Raw genomic sequence first — 12374 nt, forward strand, 5'->3', positions numbered from 1 at the left:
GCTGCTCCACGAGACGTTCGGCGGCGGCTTCTCGCCCACCGCCGTTCTCAAGCTGCGCCGCCTCGCGCGCAAAGTCACGCGCGGCAGCGTTGACCGCACGGCCTACTCGCCCAAGTACTCGCTCTCTTTTATGTCCCACCATGCAGAGCGCGTCTCTCTCTCTCTGTTGTGCGAGGCGTGAACCGCGCCATTCGCTCTCACCTGGCAACCCTGTCTGCACGTCTCGCGCGCGCGTGAACAGGGCTCCAGGCCCAAAATGAGATGACGTGTGAGTGTTAGAGTTGTTTGGTATTGCTAAAAACGAGGTGCAGGTCGACGGCTGGGATTCAGCTCACAGCTGGGATCAGGTCGAGGCGGTCAGCGGCAGCACCGCGGCCTTTTGCGTGTCGCAGCGAGTCCGTTGCAAGGACAAAGGTGGCGCCCAGTGGAGAACGGGCCACAGTGACCTCCAGCAGGCCTCTGAAGGTGCAGGTTGATGGCTGGGATCGAGCTCACAGCTGGGATCAGGTCGAGGCGGAGCACGAGCTCGCACCCACACTAGTGCTCTCCTGTGCTCCCGTCCTCTCCGACGTGCAGCCGCCAGTTGTGCATAGAGATATTCCGCCATGCCCGATTCTCTGGGGTTTGCAATGCAGCGCGCACTGCCGCGGTCGGGGCGCGAGCGAGAACTGCAACAGACGCAGGCACTCGTCTCTCAGCGGGCTGCCGAGCTCACCCTCGACAAGCGACTGACCCTCGGCCTGTCTGTCGACGCGATTGAGGAGTACATCGCGGCTCTCCCCGCCGACGTTGTCGAGCAGTGCAACGAGAACCGGCCCATCAATGGAGTCCGCGTCCCCGCCAACGCCGCCCTCAACGGCTACGTCAACCAGTGGCAAGTCGCGAGGCGGAGCGAGTCGGACGGAGGCAAGGCGTACTGCGAGACGCTTTATGAGCGCGGCAACCCTGGCGTGGGCGTCGCCACCGTCTTTGTGAGCTGGTTCCTCGAGACGCCGCTCGCGACGCTGGTGGACGCCCTGCGGCTCCACCCAGAGCTGCCGCCGGACACCAAGTTCTGGGTGTGCGACTTTGTGATCCGCCAGTCAACGCGGTCGCTCGACGTCACGATGAACGACGTCAAGCGGCTCGGCGACTGCGTCCGCGCCGTCGGCCACACGGTTCTGCTCATGGAGCCGTTTTACAGGAGCAGCAGGCGGCCTTCGAGGAGGCGCTTGTGTGGGACTTTGACTCGATCGCGAAGAAGCTGTCCGAGGTGGATGTGCGCAAGGCGGAGTGCCGCAACCCGAGAGACACGGAGCAGATCCTGGGCGAGCTCGAGCGGGAGGTTGGCCTGACCGAGTGCAACAAGGCTGTGTTTGGGCTGCTGCGGGGGGCGCTGGCGGGGCAGGGGAGGGCGGCGCTGGAGCGGATGGAGCCGGCGGAGAGGGCGACGTCGACGCTGACCAACCAGCTCGGTATGCTGCTATATGAGCAGGGCGACCTGGATGGCGCGGAGGTGCTGTACCGCGAGGCGCTGGCGGCGAGGCGAGAGACGCTCGGCGACCGGCACCCAGACACGCTAACCATGATCCACAACCTCGGCTCGCTGCTGCATGACAAGGGCGACCTGGACGGCGCGGCGAGGCGCTTTGTCGCGAGGCGCTGGAGGGGAGGCGAGAGACGCTCGGCGACCGGCACCGGTTCCACCGGAGCACGCTCAGCTCGATCAATAGCCTCGGCGGGCTGCGGAGGGAAAAGGGTGACCTGGACGGCGCGGAGGCGCTGTATCGCGAGGCGCATGACGGGAGGCGAGAGACGCTCGGCGACCGGCACCGGGACACGCTCACCGCGACAAACAATCTCGGCGCGCTGCAGCAGGCCAAGGGCGACCTAGACGGGGCGGAGACGCTTTGTCGCGAGGCGCTGGAGGGGTGCCGAGAGACGCTCGGCGACCGGCACCCGGACACGCTTGGCTCGATCAGCAGCCTCGGCGGGCTGCTGTACGCCAAGGGCGACCTGGACGGCGCGGGGCCGCTGTACCGCGAGGCGCTGGAGGGGCAGCGAGAGACGCTCGGCGACCGGCACCTGAGCAGCCACGCTCACCTCGATCAACAACTTCGGCTTGCTGCTAAGGGCCAAGGGCGACCTGGACGGCGCGGAGGCGCTGCTCCGCGAGGCGCTGGAGGGGAGGCGAGAGACGCTTGGCGACCGGCACCCGAGCACGCTCACCTCGATCAGCAACCTCGGCGCGCTGCTGGAGGACAAGGGCGACTTGGACGGGGTTGAGCCGCTGTACCGCGAGGCGATGGAGGGGGGGGGGGCGAGAGACACTCGGCGACCGGCACCCGGACACGCTCACCATGATCAACAACCTCGGCAATCTGCTGAGGGCGAAGGGCGACCTGGACGGGGCGGAGGCGCTGCTTCGCGAGGCGATGGAGGCGCAGCGAGAGACGCTAGGCGACCGGCACCCGAAGACGCTCACCTCGATCAATCGACGATCAATCCCTCGATCAACAACCTCGGCGGGCTGCTGCACGCTAGGGGTGACTTGGACGGGATGGAGCCGCTGTATCGCGAGGCGCTGGAGGGGTGCCGAGAGACGCTCGGCGACAAGCACCCAGACACGCTCCTCTCGATCAGCAACCTCGGCCAGCTGCTGAAGGCCAAGGGCGACCTGGACGGCGCGGAGGCGTTTTGTCGCGAGGCGCTGGAGGGGAGACCGGAGACGCTCGGCGACCGGCACCCGAAGACGCTCACCTCCCTCTATAACCTCGGGATGCTGCTACAGAAGCAGGGCAGGCTCGGCGACGCCATCCCTCTCTTCCGGGAGGAGCTGGATGGAGGGGTGCGATGCGCGGTACGGCAAGGGGCATAAAGAGACGTGGAGCTCGGCCCGTACTCGTAGCCTTGTTGAGCTGCTAACGGAGGCGGGGCGTCATCGCGAGGCTGATGAGATCGCTGCCACTTATGTCGTCTGACTTTGAGGCAGCCAGGCAGGGGGCGAGCGATTCTTCTTTTTTGGACACACACACACACACACACACACACACACACACACACACACACACACACACACACACACACACACACACACACACACACACACACACACACACACACACACACACACACACACACACACACACACACACACACACACACACACACACACACACACACACACACACACACACACACACACACACACACACACACACACACACACACTGCCCCGTTCGAGGCCGCCGCTGCTCCGAGCTGGTGGATCTCCGACGGCCTGATTTCACGCCGCGTTTCCGCCCTCGAATTGGGCCACAGCTCTGCAGCGGATTCGCGCCATCGATGTCGACGGCAAACCTCGGACGGCAAGACCTGAAATGAAGTTCGGCAAGACCTCAGACGGCCTCTACGAGGAGATCGGGGCGCCGGTGCCGGCGCTTCCCTACCGCCAATTCAAAAAGAAGCTTAAAATTCTGCGCATGGGCGCGTCCGGCTTCCTTGCGGAGGGCGGCGGCAGCGTGCCTAGAAGCGGGGATATCGATCTGGCGTTTTGGTCCTTTGTATCGGGCTGGCTCGCGCGGCTTGACCGTCAGTGGAAGACGGCGGTGCGCACGGTGCTGACACTCCGCGGTGAGGACGACCCCGCCCTCAGCGAGCGGGCGCAGGCGCTGCACGCTTGGGCAGAGCTGACGCGGACGGGAGTGCGCAAGATTGTGAAGAAGGTCAACAAGCTGAAGGGGGAGGGAGACCTGCGCCTGCGGCCGGTCCTCGACTACGCCTTCACGCGCGGCTTCCTGCGCTCGCAGCTCGAGATGATCTTCTCCACCGACAAGAGGCCAAGTTGCCCTGTCTGCCTCGAGGAGCGCGCCTTCCACCGCCACCGCTGCCGCTACCGCTCTCTCTTCCTGGCTCAGTCACTCCCCCCCCTCACCTGCCCCGCCTCCCCCCCAGGCCCTCGACCCGGCCAGCCTCGCCCCCGTCGCGCCAGCAGAGTGCGGGCACGCCATGTGCGCGCCTTGCTTTGCCCGCATCGCAGGAGCGGCGGCGGAGGCGGAGGAGGCGGTTCGGTGCCCGATCTGTCGGCGCCGTGTGCGGTCACCGGCCAAGCCGCTCACCGCGCCCCCGCGTCGCTCGCCCCGGCTGCTGTCGCCGCCCGCGGAGGCCTGAGGCGCGTTTAGAAAGGCGCCGCTCGCTGCTTTGTTTGATGCTGCGCCGCGCGTACGTTCTTGCCCAATCCTGCCGGTTCCGCAATCGGCAGCGGGGAAGGGGGCTTGGGGGGCGGGGGCGGGGCATGTCTCCGCCCTCGATTGTGCGATCTTGAGAGCTTGGTATCTGTGGGTGACAGGCCGCACACTCGACAGTATCACGTGGCACACTCCACGAGAGAGCCCTAAAGCGCGAGCCCTCTCTCCACACATACTACCAGCTACGGTAACTAGAGTGTGCACTAGCTGCTACCGCAGCGTCTGCCCGCCTCTCGCCCCTCGCGCCTCTAGCCCAGTCGGCTGCGCCCTCCCTCCCCAGGCCCCATGTGCCTGGAGGGTCCTACTCTCTCGCTCCCCGACCCCTAACTTACTAACTGTCGGGCCCTCCCGACTCGCCGGTGGTAGTTCGCACCAGAGGCGCCACCGCCTGCCCTGCACGCAATCCCTCGGCAGTAGGGCAGGATCGGTGGTTCGTAGCGCCCTGGTGGCGGGATGGCGCCGCTCGTCGGTAGGCTCTTTACGGATAGGCGTGGGCTGCTTTAATCCCGAGCATTGCGAGAAGCAAGTTCTGGCCGAGGAGGGGCCGGCCTGCCCTCAGTCAAAGGAGAAGAATTGCCCCAGCAAACTGCTTATGCACGATGCCTTGTCCGCCTCTGCCATCCCTGCCACCACGCGGAGCGTCTCCACCGACCACCTCTCCATCACGTCTCGTGGCTCGTAGAGCTTAAAGCACCAGGTCAGCCGGCGAAGTCGCTCGGAGATGCTGCCATCGGTTGAGACTCCTGTGGCGTCAAGGGCAGTGACGATCGTCTGGGTGGGGCACTCGCGAAGTCGCTGCTGGAAGGTCATCCGTGTTGTTAGCGTAGGTCGACGCGGCTCCACTGGCGGGGGGCGGATCACTCGGGGCCGCCGGATCGGCGTCTCTGGATGAGCGACCGCCAGGTTGGAGAGGAGGAAGGTTGGCAGATCCTCCTCGTCGACCGAGCACACCGAGGTCGGCGAGGAGGCTCCGAGCGACGAGCACTCACTGCTGCTGCACCGCGACATGCCGCTGCGTATTCTCACTTGCATGCTGTTTGTGGACTGTGCTGCTCGTCGTTTGATGCCGACGGCATCAAGCCAGCCACAGCTGAAGTCCATTTTGTTTTTTTTTTCTTCTTTTTCGGAGTTCTTTTGTTTAAATTCTTTTTCGAGAGAGGTATTGCATGCTTTTCCCCCTTTCTTCGTTGAATTCTTCCTCCCTTCCTTACGGCAACACTACCGTCGCGGGCTACATCGCGGAAGCGACTGGCCTTGAGACCTGATGCTGCCACAGTTAGTTGCGGCATTAGGCGGCGTCCGCGAGATTCCGCGCATCGTGGGTACCCACGCTTCGGGGGGGGGGGGTCCCAAAAGGTTGAAATCTCGGCTGCACGATGTGACGTTACCGAAATGGAACTAGCCCCTGAGGGAGGGTGTAGAGGATGTGATCTGTGATCTGTGATCTGTAAGGGTCCGCCCGCAGGCGCATTTTGTATACCGAGGCGGTGCCCGGTGCCGAAGAGTGTAGAGCGCTGTAGAGCTGTAGAGATGTAGAGCGCTCTGGAGCGCTGTAGAGCTGTAGAGCTCTACATTCGGCGCGGGACAGAGCGATGCAGATGTAGAGCGATGTAGAGCGCGATTTTGCTGTAGAGTTTGTTGTAGAGGCTCTACAGCAAAACCGCCGGGGAGGCAGTGACTCAAAGAGGTCGAGCCGCACTACTCGAGTAATGGGGTGTCTCCGAGCTTACTGGAGCTCTGGTGGACGGCCCTGACTATCCCTGACACACAGAGAGTCACTCTGACGGCACACAACACCCTATAACTGCGTCATGACCAGCCTGCCATGCGTCGCCGGTGCCGCATTCGTCGCAGTGCTTCTTTAGCAGGCGGTGGACTGTCGGCTGCGAGGACGGTCGCATTTGCGCGAGGCGAGGCGAGCATTCAGACGCGTTGCATGCGCCATGCCTCGCGCCAGCGCGTGCGGGAGCTCCTGGCTGAGCGTTGAGTCCAGGCGAGTTGCGCTGGCCACTATCGCTACGCCGAGCCGAGCTGACGCGCCGAGGCGCCGGCCAGTCGCAGCCGTGAGGCATGCCACAGCAGCAGAGGCAACTGCCACCCATTGGGCGGGCAGACAGAAGGCCAGGGCAGCACTGGCAAGTGCAACGCGCCTCATGTCGGAGAGCGACCGTGCCTCGTTCGCCGCTTATGATGTAGAGTTTGTTGTAGAGATTTCACCCTCTACATCGCTCTACATCTGCATCGCTCTGTCCCGCGGCGGATGTAGAGCTCTACAGCTCTACAGCGCTCCAGAGCGCTCTACAGCTCTACAGCTCTACAGCGCTCTACACTCTACATCCTCTACACCCTCCCTCAGACTAGCCCTAGGCCTTGCGCAGGCGTGTGTCAGAGTCATCGTAGAGCTAGTGCAAGAGCGTCGTGCCAGCAAAGGTGACGTGACTCCGCCGAACAGCGTGCGGATGCACGCAGACACTTGCCTTCGTCGTGCATGAGCGTGCATCCTCCGACCGCGAATAGCGCTTGGCCCGCCGGTCCGTGCTGTCCACCGCCACATCCTCCGACCGCTCGGCATTGAGAGCAATATGCGCCGCGCCGCGATCGCGTTGACCGCGGCGCTCCTCGCGTTGATGCGTGAGCGGCGGCGCCGGTTGCGCTTGCGGCTGCTCCTTGAGGGCGCCAGCCACCGCATACAGCCTTCGGTGCCGGCGCTACGCCAAGCATCGCAATCTGCGGCGCCGGCATCTCGGGACTGACGCTGGCCGGTCGTCCACTAAAATTCTTCGCTGCGCAAAATTCTTTTCTTGAAGCGCGTCAGCTGCGCGCTCCGCGCTATCCATTGTGAATGCGCGCCGTCAAGCGGTCGGACCCGCAGGCCTGGGCTTTGGCAGGCGGGATCGGCTGGCTCTACGGGATAGGTTGCGTGCTCGGGCCGTTCTACGGCGTCGGCGTCGGCCTCACCTTCCCGGGCGGCATTCTCGCCGGCGCCGGTGGCGGGGTCGGGGTCGTCGTCGGCATTGGCATGGGCGGCGGGCTCGTGTGGGGTGCTGGCCGTGGCTCTGTGCGCGGCCTCGGCGTGCCGGTGCCAATGGAGCCTCCGGTCCTTCCGTCCCTTCAAGACCTCGGCGCGCGGGCTGCGACCTCGTACGACGCAGTCAAGCAGTGGCGACGTGAGCTCTCCTCTGCTCCTCGCCGGGAACGACGGCTAGCGCTGGCGCTGCCTGGCGCCCCTATCCCGACTGAACTGCGGCGCCGAAGGCAGAAAATGGGTGGCTCTTGAGATCAGACGGCGCGTTGCGCATGAGATCAGAGGCTTTATTCGAAAAAAATTAACCTGGTTACATGAGCTAACGCGGCCTCTGAGAGTGGAGTCGGGACGTACGGGCTCACCGGGGGAAGACCAGTTGCAGGGGCAGCCGGACCACCGCGACCTTCGACGGGGAGGGCCACGCCTCCCCGAGCCTGGAGAGGAGCCGGCGGAGGGGGGGGGCGAGCCAGGGACGATAGAGAGGCCGCGAGTGCGGGCACGACTCGCCGACCAGGGAGAGCGGGCTCGACCTCTCTGGGAGGGGAGGCGACACGACCCAAGGCCGCAGTCCTCGCCCAGGGGGTCGGGAGCGGGGCCGTCGGAGGCGGAGTCAGCGGGATCAGGGGAGGCCTCACCCGGGCTGTCGGCTCCCTCGGGGCCAATGGGGCTAGCCGACGGAGGTAGGGCGGAGGGGCCGCCTCCGAAGAAGAGACATCAAAAACGTCTGCAGAGGCAGTGGGGCGACGCCCGAAAAGCGAGCAAGAGACCGAACCAGACTGGAGATTCACCCTGAAGGGTGGGGGACGAGGACGTGCAGTGTACACGTTAGACAGTCGTGTATGTACGTGACGCGTGGTGTCGTAGTGTCCGTGTCCACTAGCTCCGAGTAGAGGGGGCGTTCTGCAGTTAAGGGGAAACCCGGTACACGGAGCCCTCTCGGAGACCCGTGTTTACTTTAAGGCCCACTTTAAGGCCCTTGCCCTGCGAATACGCGCCCCCCCCTAGCTAGGGGTCAGGGCTCTCTAGCCCGTAGCCCGATGCCGATCATCCGGCCCGCTGGATGCGCTTCTCAGCTCACCGGCCCTGGATGTGAGGTTGCCGACTGCACTCCAAGTGCTCCAAGGTTTATACATACCACAAGACAATTAACCTGCGATTGCGATGGAGAGAGGGGTCACTCAAAAGTAAAATATATTTACTTCCAAAACCCGGACGTGCCTCCACCGGCACGCCGCTTCCCCTCTCATGAATACGCGTGCGCGCACCGCAGGCAGGGGGCGAAACTACTTGCTGATGCTCGTGTTGTCGTGGCGCGGTGTCGTGTGGAGAGCGAAAACACACTCTCACGAGACTGCAGACTCACGTCGCCAACGCGGCCGGCAGCCCGATCTCGGTGCTGTGCGCCTCCACCTCGGCGGCGACGAGCGCCTGCAGCCGCGCGGCGAGCGAACCGGGCCCGTTTGCAAACACGGCGACGCGGTCGGCCTCGCCGCTCGGCTCGCCGTCGGGCGGCACGTACAACTCGTCGACCTGTGACACACAAACAGCCGTGAAGCGGCGCTGCTCACACAGCTCGGCAGGCATGCACAGCTTCGTCGACCGGCAGCAGCAGCCGCGAGGTGGACGAGATCAGGGCGCCCTCCCACCGGCCTGCGTCGGCGAGCCGAGGCGGAGAGAGCACCACGGGCGTCCCCTCCCGCCCGCACACCTCGAGCAGCAGCCGCCGCACCGTGCCCTCGAGGATGCCCTCCCCCGCCGTGTGCACCGCGCCGTCGACGATCGCGTAAAAGTTGGTCTGCGAGCCCTCGAGCAGCTCGCCTGTTCACAGCTGGAGCCGTGAAGCGACCCCGCTCGCAGCCGAGAGGTCTGCCAGCCCTCGAGCGGCCCGCCGCTCTCCGTCGCGAGGAGCAGCTCGTTGATCGGGCCGACCTCCGCCGACCGCATCAGCGCCTCGAGCGGAGCGCGGTCCGCCACCCAGCTCGAATCCTGCTCACGGACGCAACCGCCGTGATGGCGGCGCGCTCCACAACGCTTATTCCTGCGGCCCAACGCGACTCCTTCGCCGCCGCGTTCGCGCGCGGCGCCCCTCGCACCTCTGCCCGGATCGGCGGGTCGGGCAGGGGCGGCAGCGGGGCGACGTGGCAGCCGACCGAGCCGAGCAACTACGAGAAGGTTCAGAGAAAGTTCGGAGACGGTTCGGAGAAAGTTCGGAGAAGGTTCAGGGGCGTGGCAGCAAACCGAGCCGTCCGGCGCCGCCTCCGCGCAACCCGCACCCTCCTTGGCCGCCTCTGCAGCCTCGCCCCAATTCACCACCAGAGTCAGCTTGAGCTCGCCAGCACCGCCCACTCGCCGCCCGAACTCTCGCATGTACTCTCGCACCGCGGCCGCCACCGCCGCGTCGAGACGCGGCCGCAAGCCTGCGCTCCGATGGCGGGGAAGGTGCGTCGGGCCGACGAGCAGACGGCCAGAGGGCACAGCGCAGCGGTGGCAGCACTGTGGCAGCTGGACGCAAGTGCGTGGCTCCTGGGTGCAGAGCCCCAAACCTACTGACAGGCACCTGCAGCCGTGCCAAGCGCCGCCTGCAGCTCAGCCGCGCCGCCGCCGCCTGCAGCGAGCATCGAGCCCACCGACGCCGCGGTGCGCTCCTGTCCGCAGCGGGAGGCTGATCAACATCTCGGCCTTTTTCTCGGGCGCATCTCGGCTGCATCTCGGGCCGCATCTCGGCTAACCGCGCTCCACGTGTGTCTCCCACTCGAAAACGCTCCTCCCGCCGCCGCTCGTCCGCGCCGTCGTGTACGCGCCTTTCGGGACACGTCGCGGACGTGTCGTGGACGGCGCTGGACGTGGCCTCTCGAGACAGGCCGCCACAAGCACGCGCCTCCTGGCCTCGAGAGGAGAAAGTCCTTTGCGGTCTGCGCGGACGGCGCCGCGTGCCCGTCCGCAGCGACGACGAAGCGCGGCGCGGCGACGCACTCCTCCTCCAGCCAGCGGAGGTAGGCCGCGTTGCCCGTGACGGGAGACCACGCCACCGCGCCTCCTCCCTCCTCCTCCGCAGCCCTCGCGACGGCCAGCCTGGCGGAGGCGACCGTCTTGACGGCGATTGAGCCGTCCGGAGCCACCTGCGCGGTGCGGGGAGGGTGCCCTCTGGATGGCCCGGAGAGGAGCCCGTGAGGCCTGTGAGGTGTCTGTGAGCCGCCTGAGAGCGGTCAGAGAGAGGCGCGCCTGAGCACACGCGACGAGGCGCGAGGCGGCGAGGCGCTCGGCTAGGGCCGCGCCCGCCTATCACCCAGCGGGCCGCATGTATTCTCGTACGCGCGTGTGTCTGGCGGCCGTCGGCGAGGCGGATGATGTCGCCTTCGCGCCTCCGTCCAGCGGCCGAATGACGCCTTTCCAGTGCGCGGCGCCCTTGTCCGACGTGTCGGCGAGGATCATTGGCACGTCGTACGAGTGTGCTGCCTCCACCGCCCGCAGGACCGACTCGAACGGCTCCGAGGTCTCAAACGAGACTCGCACCTCGGGCTCGCTCTGCACGGCGCCCTCCCACCAGTAAAAGGAGTGGATCTCCTCGCGCGTGACCTGCGTAGCGAAACCGAGCGCCTCGCACAGCCTCTCGGCGGCCGAGCTGCTTTCCTCGGTTGTCGTGACGCGGAGTACTGGCGGTGAAGGCATCGCCATGGCGGTGCGCAGGCTTCCGCGTACGCTGCTCCCGCGAAGGCTGCTGAGGAGCAGGAGGCGTGTCACCGGGCGGGTGCCGAGGCGGTGGAGCATGCACGCCCGGGCGAGTAGAGGCCGCGCCCACCCAGGGTACCCTCTTCGAGGACCCATTGGGTTGCTATTTCGAGGACTCGCCGGGGCTCTGCTCCAAGAGACCTCGAAGAGCGTGCGTGTGTCTCTACACGCCAGATGCACGCCCTGGCATACACATGCGGAAAAAGAAATCGCAGGTGGGTTAACAAGCAGAACGATTCGTAGCACCACACTCCTCTCCTTAAAATCCCTGTGTGGTGGCGGCGTGCCGTCCTCCCATCCCTGCCTTGGGCTGTATTTTTTCTTTCTTTCTTTTAGAACGATTCGGGATCTTTGCTAGGATCTTTGAACACCGGAGAGACACTTAGACCCCACACACGGTCTCGTCCGTGCCTCGCCGGCCGGTGAGATTGCTAGAGGTGGAGCACGCTGCTCTAGCCTCACATGTCACTTCCTATCGTCTGTTGTTTGAGTTGTGCCCTTGTTTGTGCCCTTGGCACCGTGGAGTGCTGGGGGGGGCGACAGGGAGGATGTGGCCCTGAGTTATGTGTACGCCGACTCAGGGTGTGTGGCAGCCAGCTGGCTGTGTGTCTTGTGAGCTTGTTTGCGTCTGTGTGTCGCTCGTGCGTGTCGTCATCATCTGTCCAGCGTCCACCCATACCGCGTTGGTGTCCAGTCCGAGCCTGGCTGTTCTTCACCTTACTACCTACCTACTACTAGAGACGACACGAGAGCACTTGAGCACTTGAGCACTGGATAGGGTCGATTCCGCATGGTACGGGACCCCTACATACACACACGAGAGCATGCGTGCGGTCACGGTCCTACGGCTGTACACTGGCGGGTGCCCGGGACGGGATGGAAGACTAGAGTGCTTACGCCGCGGAGCAGGCAGCGACGATGGCGCTGGTCTGCTCCTTGAGGCTGCCCTGATGCCACAGTGCTTTGACCTTTGGAGAGAGTGTTGACCTTTGGTGCATGTCAGAGACATGTCGGGCTTGCGGGTCGGTCGGCCTCCTGCCCGGCGGAAGTTCGGGAAACTGATGGAGACCGAAGTGAGGCTGCAGGAGAATGCAGCCCATGTAGCCGCAGCGCGATCCTGGGCAAAATCAACTATACCCTACCCAACAGAAGAGTGGGAACCCTCTGGGGTGATGTTTGGCGGTTTTGAGGCCTGTGATCACCCCCAGAGTTCCTCCACCACTAGAGGCCTCCAGGCCTGTCCATCCGCCCCGATGCCCGTGCTGATTCTCTCCGTGGCCGTGCCGTCGCGCTTCACCTTGCGGTCGCGCGATAACGAGGTCACGTATTGCTCCGCCTCGACTGTCGCCGTGACCGCGGGCCTGCTGATCCTCGCACCGACCGCCGCCGCCTCC

At 65.1% G+C, this 12374-nt stretch overlaps 3 protein-coding genes across 3 annotated transcripts; 2 read left to right on the forward strand and 1 right to left on the reverse strand.

Annotated features, from left to right (window-relative positions):
• Positions 1-605: 605 nt before the first annotated feature.
• Positions 606-5269, forward strand: EMIHUDRAFT_464982 (hypothetical protein; the record flags this gene model as incomplete). Its single annotated transcript, XM_005764302.1, has 8 exons — positions 606-1136; positions 1184-1495; positions 1639-2015; positions 2282-2525; positions 2561-2827; positions 3396-3895; positions 3934-4331; positions 4396-5269. 7 exons carry the CDS (start codon positions 606-608, stop codon positions 4301-4303), a joined length of 2601 nt encoding a protein of 866 aa, XP_005764359.1. The 3' UTR covers positions 4304-4331; positions 4396-5269.
• A 1110-nt stretch (positions 5270-6379) lies between these two features.
• Positions 6380-7432, forward strand: EMIHUDRAFT_214327 (hypothetical protein; the record flags this gene model as incomplete). Its single annotated transcript, XM_005764303.1, has 5 exons — positions 6380-6488; positions 6594-6656; positions 6744-6925; positions 7099-7305; positions 7379-7432. 5 exons carry the CDS (start codon positions 6380-6382, stop codon positions 7430-7432), a joined length of 615 nt encoding a protein of 204 aa, XP_005764360.1.
• Positions 7433-8432: 1000 nt separating this feature from the next.
• On the reverse strand, positions 8433-11041 carry EMIHUDRAFT_452355 (hypothetical protein). The gene is made up of 10 exons (XM_005764304.1): positions 10606-11041; positions 10474-10530; positions 10130-10370; positions 9988-10052; positions 9809-9896; positions 9490-9668; positions 9345-9413; positions 9181-9237; positions 8852-9046; positions 8433-8781 (listed from the first exon to the last, which is right to left on the reverse strand). The coding sequence occupies exons 1-10, from the start codon at positions 11017-11019 to the stop codon at positions 8611-8613; spliced, it is 1536 nt and encodes a 511-aa protein (XP_005764361.1). The 5' UTR covers positions 11020-11041; the 3' UTR covers positions 8433-8610.
• Positions 11042-12374: the final 1333 nt, after the last annotated feature.

The sequence above is a fragment of the Emiliania huxleyi genome (genome assembly GCF_000372725.1).
Source record: "Emiliania huxleyi CCMP1516 unplaced genomic scaffold EMIHUscaffold_60, whole genome shotgun sequence".
NCBI lineage: Eukaryota > Haptophyta > Isochrysidales > Noelaerhabdaceae > Emiliania > Emiliania huxleyi.

Bases quoted from the DNA above. Each gene is read 5' to 3' on its own strand.
- EMIHUDRAFT_452355 (XM_005764304.1), bottom strand. From the start codon at position 11,019: ATGCTCCACCGCCTCGGCACCCGCCCGGTGACACGCCTCCTGCTCCTC. The intron at 9,669-9,808 runs GTGCCTGTCAGT...ATCGGAGCGCAG, and splicing joins GGCGCTTGGCACGGCTGCAG to GCTTGCGGCCGCGTCTCGAC. The intron at 9,047-9,180 runs GTCGGCCCGATC...GAGGGCTCGCAG, and splicing joins CGCTGATGCGGTCGGCGGAG to ACCAACTTTTACGCGATCGT.